Raw genomic sequence first — 16,521 nt, forward strand, 5'->3', positions numbered from 1 at the left:
AGAGTCACAGGTGCATACAAACAGATTACAGTCTAGATCAGAAAAGAAGACAGTGAGCTGGGGGTGGAACCTGCAGGACACTCAGGTATGTCCAGACTGCTCCAGACAGTCTGTAGAAAGTCATTTTACTTCAGCTGCTCGTACGTCTGCTGCTGTTCTTCTGGAGCAGTGTCTCAAAATCCCGGTTCTTGAGTACTACATATTCTCCATTTGTCCCAGCTCTGATGGCACATAAGGAGCCCAATCAGGTGTGTTTCAAGGTTCACTCAGTTGCTGAGTAGTTGATCTGGTCTGAGTAGGTCAGGGACAAAGGGAGAAGCTGCAGCACTATGGGTTCTGAGGACCAGAACTGTGAAACGCTGTGGATATGGACGCCCACGTGCTGCTGCTGCTGCCTGTGGAAGGCGCCAACAAGGAAAATGTGACAGTCAAAAAGAATTTCCCCCAGAGGAGGTTTACGCTTGGACCATGGACTGGATGATCTTGTTTGTTTGGTAATAAACACTGAATGCTTTCATCTATGATTTGAACTCAAAATCACTTTTTAAACCTTTAGACTCATGGCAGCTGCTGGCAGCCCCCCTGGATGCCATCTTGACTTTGAATGTCGTTTGGCAGGGTATCAGAAGCCATCAGTGATCCTGATGGAAGCAACAATCCACTATATCCACATGGAACCATCACCAGATGTCAGCTTGAGGTTCAAACCACATTTCTGATGTTTGACGTTTTTGCAGTTGAGCAGTTTTTGGGTAAAAATACAGATTATTAATGGCCAGGTTGGGACATCTTCCTGTCTGAAGCTGGTTTTTATGTTTGATAACTGGGCCTTAAATGGACTTCTATGTGGATTCCGGTGCTGCTTCAGGACCAGTATTTCATTCCTGTGTTGGTTCATGTTCCAACTCGTCTCCTTCTAGAAAACCAGTCTGTGGTGAAAGTGTGTGGTGACCCCCCCCCCGGTTCATTATTGTTTCAAGTCCTGCTCGTGCCATAAATTAAGGAACCACTCTTTAGGGTTTTTGATTTGTGATGACTGTTGCAAGATTGAAGAACCTCATTACCGTCAGCAAGTTACTGGGACAAGTGGTGATTTCAGAATTCAAGACTAATCAGTTGTCCAAAACATCTGTACGTGTGTAGCTTCACTCTTCTTTCACAGAGGGAGGGATTTTACACAATCTGGATCTTCAGTAGAAGATCCAGATTGCGGTCGTCCATCTGCCTGATCTTTTTTCAGTCATAACCATGAGAACCTTCATCACTGCACGAACTGTAACACAACATAAAATTGCTCAAAGCATTCAAACACCTTGAAATGTCCAAACCACTGCAGGCAGAAGGTGAGACCTTCATGATGTACTCAGGGACAGTTCTGCCTGTAAAATATTTAAATCCACAAAGAGCATGTCCCCAGAAAACCCGTTCAAGTCCACAAGGAGCAAATCGGTTCAGACCGGTTCCAACCAGACTGTGTGCGACTAACGACCTGCTGCTTCATTAAACACAACAATAGTTTTAAATTAAGACAATGAATCCACACGACAGACTGAAGCTGGGAACAGGAAGAACCACAGAACCAAGATGTGGACTTAGTCTGGGCTGACGGGACAGTACCATCCTCTGGATGCTAAGTGACACGGCGAAGCAAGTTGTTCTGTTCGGGCTCCAGGAAGTCATCCACTAGAGATGTGGTGACCTTCATCAGCTCCTCCTGTAGACTGCAGACATCACTGTAAGACACACACAGGAAATTTACATTTGGTCAACGTCCATGTGTTATCAATGCAAACCAATAATTCTTCCATGGACCCAGACTGTAGGTAGACCTCCAGTCTGCAGCGACACACAGACACCAGATGAGAAGATCCCTGTGGGACAAACTCTGCTGCTGCCATCCATCAGAGGATGGCAGGAAGCTGTTTGGATCCACATTCTGGGAGTAGAAGACAGCAGGAAGGGTTCTGCTCAGGCATCAGGCAGATGGCTGGTGCCGTGCTAAGGGGACAACCATTGCACAGTGACACCCACGGCAGAATTTGAGGATGCTCATGTGGGTGAACACATCTGGATCATACTTCCCTCTCACTGACAACTTGGAAAGCTCTGAGGTTTGTAGAAATGTAGCGTACGTTGTGCCAGAAAGTTTTCAAAGCTTTCAGATTCACCTAATCAATGACAGCCGCATCTGTAATAGGAAGCAGCTGGTCTCCTTTTAGTCATCAACTCCTTCTAAGTCACCTCTCTGCTGCTTGCAGTCACTGGCCTGAAATTCTGCCTCCTCCACAACACTGACACCAATCTGTCTCTCTCTGATTGCCTCAGGTAGTCTTCACCCCTGACTTCTTCCGTTGGCAAGATTGAAGAACCTCTTTACCATCATGACTGGGACATTCAAACCCCCCGCACAAACACTGTTCTAACATTCTGTACAATATCACAAAGGATTAAATCTTTAAGTGGTTCTAGTCTCCTGAGTCTTACAGTAATGGCAGAACTGGAACCAGATACACCTACTTTTAGTGTGGTCCTTCAAGCAGTCCGTGTACGGTGGACTGACTTCCTCTGATGTGGCAGATTTCATCTGTTAAGGAGTGCATTAAAGAATACGTACAACTCAGGGCGAGCCATGGCCATAGACCTCTTATGAGTGCATCACAAAACATCACGCCGATGGGCAGGCGTGCACGATGTCAGTGCAACAGTTTGTGCATGTGAGGGTGTTCCATGGGATGAGGTGCACCACATTGCACCGCTGAAGTGGAGGAAAATAAAATAAAAACCAGTGAATATCACTGTGTTGATATAAATAATACATAAAAGGGGAGGCAATACAGAAGCCTGCGTTTAAATAACCCTGGTTAAAAAAAAAAAAAAAAAAAAAAATGCCAATCACGGGATTTGAACCCACACGTTGATTACCAGACAGAAACTTTACCACTGTGCTACAATCACTGTCCTGTAACAGGAGCGTGAAATGGCTAAAATCCACAAGCAGATAAATGTATTTTCTAAAAAAAAAAGAAAAAAAGTGCTGTGATAACTATGTGTTTGTTACGGCGTATTTCTGCTGATACATGACTGAAAGTAGTGTATTTGTCATTCTTTTGGCTTGTCCTGGTCCTGCGCGCGCTGCTCACAGCCCTCACGGCCAGACACGCGTGTCCTGTCAGACGTGACATTCAGATCACCTGCTGCGTGTCCAAAATGGACTGACAGCCCGTTTTTATGTATCTCCACACAAGCACACACGCACGTGTCATCTGCTGCAGCTGTGATGTCCAGAACTGGAAATGTCTCAACAGCCACACCCCCAGTCTTGTCAGTGCACAGACCAAGATGTCGCACTGTGATAGGATGAGAGATACGTGGGTGGAGTGCACGTGAACCACACGTACACGTTTGGGGGTGCACAAACCACATGCACATGTGTTGTGGGGGAGCCGACACTCTGGCACGCCACATGTACAACTTCACAGTAGTGGGAACTTTGACAAATTTCACATCCAGCTCGACAGTGATCGTCTGCTGACTGTTGTCATGTTAACTGTGTGAATGGCCACACATTTTCTAAGTCCCATGCGAGCGGTGTTAGATGTTCATGTGTGTCACCTGTTGTGTCAATTGGCTGACACCTGCCGAGAGAGGGTTCAATGGGCTCTCACAGCGCACACTCTGTCTTTCAGCTGCTGGTGTGCACAAACAGATGTCGCAACAGGTGTACAAGGTGTTAGAGGCAGCTAAGATTTTACACGTTTTGCACACGATTGCTGCTTCATGTGCACTTTATGTGCAAATTGACCAAATGTGTATTGTGTCAGCAAACCATGGTTTACACAGAAAACAGTGCCACATGCACTGTAGCTCACTTGGGTAACACAAAGGACATCACAGTTTCAGCTAGAAAAGTTGGCATGTCCCAACTTCAAAGACTGTATCAAGGTCACAAATTTCAGTTAAGTGGCTCAGCAGTTTCAGAAAAGAAGATGTTTACACACACTGCCGCTGCCGCCCATGCCAACAGACAGGCGACCCATGACGTAAGACCATCAAACCTTTGGTCCAGGTGAGCTAAAAATGCACATGTAACAAGGCTCTGGTGAAACAAGAAGTCCTCCACCGCGGATAAGGCAGAGGTGATGACTTGTGACCCAACAGCTGTGAAGGTGGATGAAGGCTACAGAAGGACCTCAGACCCCAATCATGTAGGATTTCCCAGTCATTGGACCAGGCTGAAGATCTGTCAAGGACCATGTGTTTGTCGGTTCCCATTCCCATGCAAACCCACGCACAGGTGTCTGTATAGACCCTGGTTGCAGATTTTCTACGCTGCGCTGCACACTCAAAAGTCTTCTGGCAATCTACAAAAAGTGACTCGGACTTGGAATCTGGAAGCTCTTAGCTCTGACCTGGCATGGAAGAGGCAGATGTGTGATTCAGTTGTCAACTAATTGTAAGAAGCAGGAGGGTTTTTGGCTGCTGCATCTGTGACTGGGCAGTCCTATTTAGGATCCACTCTGCTTACTCTGAACAGTGAGGGGGCTAGAAAAAGTGCCCAAAACATAGTCTGCTTCAGCTTAACCTGTCTGGATTACTGTGTCCAGAGGGTCATGGGCTCTGCAGTCAAAAAACAAAAACACTCTCATCCACTTATTTTCAACCGCTTATCCAAGACTGGGTCACGGTGGGCGGAGCCTATCCCAGCAGTCATAGGGCGTGATGCAGGGTTCACCCTGGACAGGATGCCATTCTGTCATAGGGTCACATACAGACAAACAAACACATTCACACCTACGGACAATTTAAGGTTTTCATTCCACCTAACCGCGTGTCATTGGACATGGGAGAAAGCCGGAGCAGCTGGAGGGAACCCACACAAACACGGGAGAACATGCAAACTCCACACAGAAAGGCCACAGGTAGGAATCGACCCCATGACCTTCTCACTGTGAGGCAACAGTGCTAACCGTTAATCCATTGTGCTGCCAAAAACAACAACATAAGTGATGAAATCTCGTAAACGGAACATATGAACCCTGGCGAACAACAAAAACATCGCCTTGAGTCATCGTCAGCTATGGGAGCAGCAGGTTAAACTTCCTTCTGAAATGGGCTTCCTGAGGATAAACAACAAATCCACGATATCAGTTTTGCCATCAAGAACTCTCCTTCCACAGGTGACTGAGCTCGCAGTGGTTGTGAGTGAAGGACTGATGACACTCTGTCTCTAAATTGTGAGTGACGGCCATGTGTCCCACCTGTGTTCATCCTCAGTGCTTATGCACCAACACTTGACACTCACCATGAAATGAAGGAAACCTTCTACACCATTTTGGTTATCATTTTATCTGCTAACCAGGCATCTGGCAAGATCAACCTCAATGGTGGCTTCAACGCTCAGGCCGGCAAGGATCACCAGCTCTGGAACAGAACCGGCAGAAAGAGAGTGGGTAAGTGCAACATCAGCGGCACCCTGCAGACCTCATAACAGGTAGAGATCTTAGGGATGCTTTTCTTACAGCTGTCTTGCATCTTAGAAGATCCTTTCAAAGGATTGTTGTGACATCTTAGAAGATCCTTTCAAAGGATTGTTGTGACCTTTGATCAGTACAAAATGCAATCAACAAAGTCTGGAACCAGGAAAAAGAAGGTTAAGCATCCCCGCCCTATCAGAAGAGTCTTCACAGATGGAAGTGTCCCACTGTCAGACACCTGGCCAGACTTTCTGTCCCTACCACAGAACATAAGTGACCTTACTAGCTTTCTTCTGCAGAGTGCACCAGCAGACAAGACACTGTTTGTTTGTGGAGGATTTTCCAGAGAGGATGAGGTGCGGGCCACTGACCCTTGTGTAAATACTCAGTTGCTTCAGGCAGTACACGAAGAAGCAGACACACATTATTTTGCATGGTTTGTGTCCCACTGCACAGTGTTGTGGTCTCTGCATGCGACACAGATGTACTGAACTTGCTGATTGTGCATTCTGAGATGATGTATGCAACCAATTGTAGCTGAACACAGGAACCTCAAAGAAGCCCAAGTACATCCCTGCCCATGATGATCCATTTGGAGACACTGATCCCCTTCCAAGCACCGTCTGGCTGTGATACAGTTTTTTTGGACCCAGCAAAAAGATGGCTTGGAATCTGTTCATCAAAGATTATGTCAATCGTGAGTCACTTTTGTGCAGATTAAAGTTACTAACTGGGACTCCTGTCTTGTCGGGAGAAAGAAACGAGAATCATCCTCCGTTCTGTTCACACAGCTCCAAACGCTGCTCGGCTCTCTGAGGAGTCAAGTTAGAACGATAGAATCCAGTCTGAATTAATAACTTCAAAGCGAAACACTGTTTTGTTTATTTTTATTTATGTCCAGAGATCAAGGATACAGTGATCACTTTCATATTTATTTACTTTAAGACTCGATGAAATACAGAGAAAACCTGTAAAGCCTACTTTTAGTACAAAATTCACGAGGTATCGATAAGGAATCGGATCGATAAGCAGAATCGATAATGACATCGATAGATAAAATCTTATCAATACCCATCCCTAGTAGAGATGGTCTCTTGTTCCTACACAACAGGATGTTCTTCACAAAGATGCACGTGCAAGAAAGGACGATTGTACTGCACAGGTGCCTGCAAGTGTTGTCAGGATACTACACCCACACAGGAACCAGACTGTCTTTGATTATATTTAGATTATATTAAAAATATGCCTCAGTCAAAACTGTGTCTCACATTTGGGAAAATTTCATAATCATTGTGTTATTCCAATTTTTTCATGTAAGTTGGTCACGATGTCGGGGATGTTTGTGCTAAACTCTGCTGGAGCAACGACTTTCGCTGTCATTTTACAGGACACTGAATGTCTAAGTTCACAGATGGACATGTTACTTATACTACTGTTCAACTGGGAAAATGTTAAAAATATATATATTTAAACCTGGGTTACTTTTTCCCAAAGTAAGTACGTCCTCAGTATTCTTCTTTGAGCGCTTTCCTCTTCTTTATAACAGGTTTAATTTTCTCTCTCTCTCTTTGCTTCCTTGATTTTGTCCTTCTTCAGGTGCCCCTTCTGTTTCTTTTTAGTATTTCCTTCCATACAGTGGGGGAAATAAGTATTTGATCCACTGTCAGTTTTGCAAGTTTTCCCACCTACAAAGAATGTAGAGGTCTGTAATTTTTATTGTAGGTTCACTTCAACTGTAAGAGACAGAATCTAAAAAAAAATTCAGAAAATCACACTATATGATTTTTAAATAATTAATTTGCACTTTATTCCATGGAATAAGTAATCCAATAGAAAAACAGACCTTAATATTTGGTACAGTCGCCTTTGTTTGCAGTTACAGAAGTCAGATGTTTCCTGTAGTTCTTGACCAAGTTTTCTCACACTGCAGCAGGGACTTTGGTCCACTCCTCCATACAGATCTTCCCAAATCGTTCAGGTTTGGAGTTTCAGTTCCCTCCAAAGATTTTGTATTGAGTTCAGGTCTGGAGACTGGCCAGGCCACTCCAGGACCTTGAAATGCTTCTTACGGAGCCCCTCCTTAGTTGCCCTGGCTGTGTGTTTGGGGTCATTGTCATGCTGGAAGACCCAGCCATGACCCATCTTCAATGCTCTTACTGAGGGAAGAAGGTTGTTTGCCAAAATCTTGCAATACATGACCCCATCCATCCTCCCTTCAATACGGTGCAGTCGTCCTGTCCCCTTTGCAGAAGAGCACCCCCAGAGTATGATGTTTCCACCTCCATGCTTCATGGTTGGGATGGTTTTCTTGGGGTTGTTCTCATCCTCTAAACATGATAAGTGGAGTTGATTCCAAAAAGCTCTATTCTGGTCTCATCTGACCACATGACCTTCTCCCATGCCTCCTCTGGATCATCCAGATGGTCACTGGTGAAAAAAAATTCCAAAAAGCTCTATTCTGGTCTATTTGGTTGGCCACTCATTTATGTTCACCTTCAACAAGCACATAAAAAAAAAAAAATGGGTCTAGTCTATAAAACAGAACTACAAAACTGGCCAAAGTACAACAGGACCCTGAGTGCCCCCCCCCCAGCTGAACAGACTGTGAAGGGAAAACACGACTGAAGTATAACGTCACCAACAACATCCAACGAACAGGACGCCGGGTCCACCACCCTGTCCAGGAAACGATCAAGAGTCCCTCAATCACCACTGAGGGAATGTCAAGTGACAGAAAGTCCTCATGTGGCAAACTGTGCTTTGAGGTGAAGGGAGGAACATTCAGTGTGTGAGTGAAAGACTTTAAGGGGACTGACCTCTTCCCCGGCGCCGCACACAGCTCGGTGTAGTATTTGATCTTGGGTTCAGTGCCGCTGTTCCTCAGCGTGGCCACCACGCCGTTTTCCAGGGTGAAGGTAATCATGTGACTGCTCCTCGTCACAGGAAGCACCTGAACAAGTCAAATAAGACACGGGAACGTTAGACACGCAAACACCCGTTTTAACGTACAATGACAAATCCACTGACACCATAAAAATCTTCCTTAAAGAATGTGTCTGACTAAGAGTTTCATCTGAAGACGTCCTGACAAAGCTGCAAACAGAAACCTCCTACAGAGCAAAAAATTCACAACCTCACAGGAAGGGCGGAGTTAACCCTGCTACTACAGGTGATGATGTTTTGCTCTGCCCACTGTGATTGGCTGACACCTCGTCAGTACTGAAGGTCCCAGGGCTACAGGGTGCAAACTTTCTTTGAATACCAACCATGTCCCACAGGGGGGGTCAGAGTGTATTTAGGTCTAAATGTTCACTTCCCTTCCTCCCATTGGAAGACAAGGATTGTTCCCCTGTGCTTTACTGCAGACAGCACTGGGAAACGGGATGGAGCTATTGTTATGTTACAGCTGAGACCGTTCCTCCTATGGACAGGAAGTGTACCCGGACAGTACCCCAGAGTGACAGAGTACATTTTGAAATCTCAAATTTATGTTTAATTAAAACTTATTCAAGAAAGAATTGTCTGTCTGTCTGTCTGTGTGCCAGCGGGCTCTGAGCTGGTTCCAGCAGGCTCCGGGTTGGTTCCAGCAGGCTCCGGGCTGGTTCCGGCGGGATCTGGGCTGGTTCCGGCAGGCTCTGGGATGGTTCTAGCGGGCTCCGAGCCGAGGTGATGCTCTGTGACGAGGCCGCGATCGCCCAAGTCATTGATCTGAAGTCTGACTGATACCCAAACACGTGCCGTGTTGGCTGTTCCATCAGTGGGCGTCGCCGTCAAGTTGCCGTTAGTTTACTGTAGAGCCGTAAGCAGTACTGCACGTATTCATTGCACAAAGTGTCAAATCAACACTATGCAGATCAAACTTCATAGAAACATAAAAACTAAATGTTTTCCTTCCATTCTGACAACACTGTAGCAATTAAATTTGCTTGTATTCAAATAGTTTTGTTACTTTGCACCACCAGGTGTTAATTTTTTACCTAGTAATCAGCCCGCTGTCAGGTCTGGGTCAGAGCGCCCCCTGGTGTTCAGTTTGCTGACTTTATGTTCTGCTGGAGTCTGTCAGTTCATGTGTTTAAATGTCTTCTAACACTTCATTTCAGCGTTTCATTTGATTTGGGTGAGTGACCGTGAAGTCGACTTCCCGTCGGCTCACGGTCATGTGAACGTCTATGGAAGGCCGTAAACTCTTCAACTTCTAGCTACTTTTGTGATCCTCACACATCATTTGAAGCAAAGATGAGAGTGAAGCCCTCTTTGGAATCTTTGAACTGAGACATTTCACTGGCTGAATTCAAAACAAGAAGCTGACTGTGGACTAGCTAAGCTACTCGTTACCTAGTTATTGACTGATAACATTCGATATCGAAATTTGAAGCAAAGATTACAGACAAAGCACTGTGGAGTATTTGAAGCTTTGAACCAAAGCTTTGAATCAATGTTTTGACTTGAAGGTTCCATTCCTCTTTTTCTTTCGGCTGTTCCCGTTAGGGGTCGCCACAGCAGATCAATCGTTTCCATCTCACCCTGTCCTCTGTATCTTCCTCTGTCACACCAACCACCTGCATGTCCTCCCTCAGCACATCCATAAACCTCCTCTTTGGCCTCCCTCTTCTCCTCCTGCCTGGTGGCTCCATCCTCAGCATCCTTCTCCCTATATACCCTGAGTCCCTCCTCTGCACGTCCAAACCATCTCAATCTCACCTCTCTGACTTTGACTCCAAATTGTCCCACCTGAGCTGTCCCTTTAATACATTCATTCCTAATTCTGCCCATTCTCATCACTCCCAAAGAGAATCTCAACATCTTCAGCTCCGCCTCCTGTCTTTTTGTTAGTGCCACCGTCTCTAAACCGTCCAACATAGCTGGTCTCACTACTGTCTTGTAGACTTTCCCCTTCACTCTTGCTGATATTCTTCGGTCACAAATCACTCCTGCCACCTTTCTCCACCCACTCCACCCTGCCTGCACCCTCTTCTTCATCTCTCTACCACACTCTCCATTACTTTGAACAGTTGACCCCAAATATTTAAACTCATCTACTTTCACCACTTCTACTCCTTGTAACTGCCCTATTCCACTGGGCTCCCTCTCATTCACACACATGGACTCAGTCTTACTCCTACTGATTTTCATCCCCCTTCTCTCCAGAGCATATCTCCACCTCTCCAGACTAAACACTGTGAACAAGAAAGGACTCAGAGCTGATCCTTGGTGTAATCCTACCTCCACCTTGAATGCGTCTGTCATTCCAAATGCACATCTCACCGCTGTCACACTATTCTTGTACATGTCCTGCACTACCCTAACATACTTTTCTGCCACTCCAGATTTCCTCATACAATACCACAGCTCTTCTCTTAGCACCCTGCCATAAGCTTTTTCTAAGTCCACAAACACACAATGTAACTCTTTCTGTCCTTCTCTGTACTTCAACAGTATTGTCAGAGCAAACATTGCATCTGTAGTGCTCTTTCTCCATTCAAAGCGCTGAATTGAAGCTAGTCTCACAGGCTGAATTTAAAACAAGAAGCGGTGTTTTGAAGCATGCAGCCAAACAACTTCATCAAACTTCAACAGCTTCATCAAACAGTGAGTTTTAAATCATTTTAATGGTTCAAACACAGACAAAGTCCTGTAGAGACAAACAGTCATAATAACACACTGTGAACGGACGCCTAAACACTTCACAGCAGCTCTACACCATGATCATCGAGTAGCGTCATCCAATGACAGGCCATGCTGTGTGTGTGTGTGTATATATACATCATAAGTAAACAGACTGAACGGGTAAAGAGGTTTTTTTTTTTGGTTTAAAGCCAGAGTCTTACAGATCTTCGGTCAGCTTGGCTGCTGTCGTATCCAGTGGTCACATCTCTCACATGGACGATCTTGTATCCTCCACATGTTTTTGGGTAGGAACCATGACCATCAAAGTTCCGCAGGCGACTGAAGACTTTGCGGGTGGTGAGGGGGTCATTGCAGATGACATAGGAAGTCTTGGAAACATGATATCCGTATCTGCACATCAGGAATACACAGCACAGGTAACATCAGACAGGAAATACTGGACCTACCTGTCAGGACATGTTTATGTGTGCAGCTGCTCACATCTGGTAGATGTTGTGGAGCTGCTGGTTCAAGGTCAGATTCTTGCTGTGGAGGTAGGAGGCCATCTCAGCAACCACTGCCGCAGAACTCACTCCATCCTTCTCGGGCATCATGCTGCCACACAGGAAGCCTGGATAAAGCAGGGACTCCAAGTGTGACAATATTTCAATGTTTCTCAAAGACACTCCGTTAGTTCCCCCCTGGCAGATCCCGGGCAGTCGGGAAAGCAGGCTGACTGGGTGACTGTGAGGAGGAAGCGTAGCCCTAAACAGAAGCCCCGTGTACACCGTCAACCCGTTCACATCTCTAACCGTTTTTCCCCACTCGACGATACACTCGCCGAGGATCAAACTCTGGTTATTGGCGACTCTGTTTTGAGAAATGTGAAGTTAGCGACACCAGCAACCATTGTCAATTGTCTTCCGGGGACCAGAGCAGGCGACATCGAAGGACATTTGAAATTGCTGGCTAAGGCTAAGCGTAAATTTGGTAAGATTGTAATTCACGTCGGCAGTAATGACACTCGGTTACGCCAATCGGAGGTCACTAAAATTAACATTAAATCGGTGTGTAACTTTGCAAAAACAATGTCGGACTCTGTTGTTTTCTCTGGGCCCCTCCCCAATCAGACCAGGAGTGACATGTTTAGCCGCATGTTCTCCTTGAATTGCTGGCTGTCTGAGTGGTGTCCAAAAAATGAGGTGGGCTTCATTGATAATTGGCAAAGCTTCTGGGGAAAACCTGGTCTTGTTAGGAGAGACGGCATCCATCCCACTTTAGATGGAGCAGCTCTCATTTCTAGAAATCTGGCCAATTTTCTTGGATCCTCCAAACTGTGACTGTCCAGCGTTGGGACCAGGAGGCAGAGCTGTGGTCTTATACACCTCTCTGCAGCTTCTCTCCCCCTGCCATCCCCTCATTACCCCATCCCCGTAGAGACGGTGCCTGCTCCCAGACCACCAATAACCAGCAAAAATCTATTTAAGCATAAAAATTCAAAAAGAAAAAATAATATAGCACCTTCAACTGCACCACAGACTAAAACAGTTAAATGTGGTCTATTAAACATTAGGTCTCTCTCTTCTAAGTCCCTGTTGGTAAATGATATAATAATTGATTAACGTATTGATTTATTCTGCCTAACAGAAACCTGGTTACAGCAGGATGAATATGTTAGTTTAAATGAGTCAACACCCCCGAGTCACACTAACTGTCAGAATGCTCGTAGCACGGGCCGTGGCGGAGGATTAGCAGCAATCTTCCATTCCAGCTTATTAATTAATCAAAAACCTAGACAGAGCTTTAATTCATTTGAAAGCTTGTCTCTTAGTCTTGTCCATCCAAATTGGAAGTCCCAAAAACCAGTTTTATTTGTTATTATCTATCGTCCACCTGGTCGTTACTGTGAGTTTCTCTGTGAATTTTCAGACCTTTTGTCTGACTTAGTGCTTAGCTCAGATAAGATAATTATAGTGGGCGATTTTAACATCCACACAGATGCTGAGAATGACAGCCTCAACACTGCATTTAATCTATTATTAGACTCTATCGGCTTTGCTCAAAAAGTAAATGAGTCCACCCACCACTTTAATCATATCTTAGATCTTGTTCTGACTTATGGTATGGAAATAGAAGACTTAACAGCATTCCCTGAAAACTCCCTTCTGTCTGATCATTTTTTAATAACATTTACATTTACCCTGATGGACTACCCTGCAGTGGGGAATAAGTTTCATTACACTAGAAGTCTTTCAGAAAGCGCTGTAACTAGGTTTAAGGATATGATTCCTTCTTTATGTTCTCTAATGTCATATACCAACACAGAGCAGAGTAGCTACCTAAACTCTGTAAGGGAGTTAGAGTATCTCGTTAATAGTTTTACATCCTCTTTGAAGACAACTTTGGATGCTGTAGCTCCTCTGAAAAAGAGAGCTTTAAATCAGAAGTGTCTGACTCCGTGGTATAACTCACAAACTCGCTTAAAGCAGATAACCCGTAAGTTGGAGAGGAAATGGCGTCTCACTAACTTAGAAGATCTTCACTTAGCCTGGAAAAAGAGTTTGTTGCTCTATAAAAAAGCCCTCCATAAAGCTAGGACATCTTTCTACTCATCACTAATTGAAGAAAATAAGAATAACCTCAGGTTTCTTTTCAGCACTGTAGCCAGGCTGACAAAGAGTCAGAGCTCTATTGAGCTGAGTATTCCATTAACTTTAACTAGTAATGACTTCATGACTTTCTTTGCTAACAAAATTTTGACTATTAGAGAAAAAATTACTCATAACCATCCCAAAGATGTATCGTTATCTTTGGCTGCTTTCAGTGATGCCGGTATTTGGTTAGACTCTTTCTCTCCGATTGTTCTGTCTGAGTTATTTTCATTAGTTACTTCATCCAAACCATCAACATGTTTATTAGACCCCATTCCTGCCAGGCTGCTCAAGGAAGTCCTACCATTATTTAATGCTTCAATCTTAAATATGATCAATCTATCTTTGTTAGTTGGTTATGTACCACAGGCCTTTAAGGTGGCAGTAATTAAACCATTACTTAAAAAGCCATCACTTGACCCAGCTATCTTAGCTAATTATAGGCCAATCTCCAACCTTCCTTTTCTCTCAAAGATTCTTGAGAGGGTAGTTGTAAAACAGCTAACTGATCACCTGCAGAGGAATGGTCTATTTGAAGAGTTTCAGTCAGGTTTTAGAATTCATCATAGTACAGAAACAGCATTAGTGAAGGTTACAAATGATCTTCTTATGGCTTAGGACAGTGGACTTATCTCTGTGCTTGTTCTGTTAGACCTCAGTGCTGCTTTTGATACTGTTGACCATAAAATTTTATTACAGAGATTAGAGCATGTCATAGGTATTAAAGGCACTGCGCTGCGGTGGTTTGAATCATATTTGTCTAATAGATTACAGTTTGTTCATGTAAATGGGGAATCTTCTTCACAGACTAAAGTTAATTATGGAGTTCCACAAGGTTCTGTGCTAGGACCAATTTTATTCACTTTATACATGCTTCCCTTAGGCAGTATTATTAGACGGTATTGCTTAAATTTTCATTGTTACGCAGATGATACCCAGCTTTATCTATCCATGAAGCCAGAGGATACACACCAATTAGCTAAACTGCAGGATTGTCTTACAGACATAAAGACATGGATGACCTCTAATTTCCTGCTTTTAAACTCAGATAAAACTGAAGTTATTGTACTTGGCCCCACAAATCTTAGAAGCATGGTGTCTAACCAGATCGTTACTCTGGATGGCATTTCCCTGATCTCTAGTAATACTGTGAGAAATCTTGGAGTCATTTTTGATCAGGATATGTCATTCAAAGCGCATATTAAACAAATATGTAGGACTGCCTTTTTGCATTTACGCAGTATCTCTAAAATCAGAAAGGTCTTGTCTCAGAGTGATGCTGAAAAACTAATTCATGCATTTATTTCCTCTAGGCTGGACTATTGTAATTCATTATTATCAGGTTGTCCTAAAAGTTCCCTAAAAAGCCTTCAGTTGGTTCAGAATGCTGCAGCTAGAGTACTGACGGGGACTAGCAGGAGAGAGCATATCTCACCCGTGTTGGCCTCTCTTCATTGGCTTCCTGTTAATTCTAGAATAGAATTTAAAATTCTTCTTCTTACTTATAAGGTTTTGAATAATCAGGTCCCATCTTATCTTAGGGACCTCGTAGTACCATATTACCCCATTAGAGCGCTTCGCTCTCAGACTGCGGGCTTACTTGTAGTTCCTAGGGTTTGTAAGAGTAGAATGGGAGGCAGAGCCTTCAGCTTTCAGGCTCCTCTCCTGTGGAACCAGCTCCCAATTCAGATCAGGGAGACAGATACCCTCTCTACTTTTAAGATTAGGCTTAAAACTTTCCTTTTCGCTAAGGCTTATAGTTAGGGCTGGATCGGGTGACCCTGGACCATCCCTTGGTTATGCTGCTTTAGACGTAGATTGTGGGGGGGTTCCCATGATGCACTGTTTCTTTCTCTTTTTGCTCCGTATGCATCACTCTGCATTTAATCATTTGTGATCGATCTCTGCCCCCCTTCACGGCATGTCTTTTTCCTGGTTTTTTCCCTCAGCCCCAACCAGTCTCAGCAGAAGACTGCCCCTCCCTGAGCCTGGTTCTGCTAGAGATTTCTTCCTGTTAAAAGGGAGTTTTTCCTTCCCACTGTGGCCAAGTGCTTGCTCATAGGGGGTCGTTTTGACCGTTGGGGTTTTTCATAATTATTGTATGGCCTTGCCTTACAATATGGAGCGCCTTGGGGCAACTGTTTGTTGTGATTTGGCGCTATATAAGAAAAAAGTTGATTGATCAGCATGCAAACGCAACGACGAATGCTATGTCACTGAAGCTCCCAGAGTTCTGGAAGTCGTCTGCTGCCACCTGGTTTGCCCAAACCGAGGGGCATTTTACTCTGAAGGAGATCATCGCGGATGACACGAAATATTATTACATCATCTCGGCCCTCGGGCTCCAAGGCAACGAGGCTGGTCACGCTCCTGCCCTCAAAGATCACCTCCTCAAAACTTTTGAACTGTCCAATGTTGAAAGGGCCAGCAGGCTTTTGTCCCTACACAGGCTGAGGGACAGCAAACCCTCAGAGCTCATAGACAGAATGCTGCAGCTCCTGGGGGACACTGTCCAGACTTTTTGCTCACCTACCTATTCCTGCACCAAGTCCCTCCCCAGGTGTGCACAATACTGGCCAACACCAAGATCATGGACTGCCGTGCGGTGGCGCAGGAGATGACAAACTCTTCCTAGCTGGCCAGCACCACGGCATGACGGCAGCTGCACTCTCCCCGGCATACGCAGCTGCAGCAGCCGCGCAACACACACCAGCTCCGCCTCCAGAGGAAGCAGCACTCATGGCGGCTGAACCTCTCCCGCCCCGAAAGCGCTCGCAAACTGGCTTCTG

The 16,521-nt window shown here is 44.9% G+C and overlaps 1 protein-coding gene across 1 annotated transcript in view; it reads right to left on the reverse strand.

Annotated features, from left to right (window-relative positions):
- Positions 1-1,493: 1,493 nt before the first annotated feature.
- The window catches only part of pgm2l1 (phosphoglucomutase 2-like 1), a 196,278-nt gene continuing 181,250 nt past the window's right edge, over positions 1,494-16,521 (reverse strand). The window contains exons 11-14 of the mRNA XM_034168705.1: positions 11,583-11,712; positions 11,303-11,492; positions 8,291-8,424; positions 1,494-1,733 (exon numbers count right to left, since the gene is read on the reverse strand). Of these exons, the coding sequence (XP_034024596.1) occupies positions 1,631-1,733; positions 8,291-8,424; positions 11,303-11,492; positions 11,583-11,712 (557 nt within the window). The 3' untranslated portion in view covers positions 1,494-1,630. The remainder of the gene's footprint in view (positions 1,734-8,290; positions 8,425-11,302; positions 11,493-11,582; positions 11,713-16,521) is intronic.

This window comes from Thalassophryne amazonica, chromosome 4 (assembly GCF_902500255.1).
Source record: "Thalassophryne amazonica chromosome 4, fThaAma1.1, whole genome shotgun sequence".
Classification (NCBI taxonomy): domain Eukaryota; kingdom Metazoa; phylum Chordata; class Actinopteri; order Batrachoidiformes; family Batrachoididae; genus Thalassophryne; species Thalassophryne amazonica.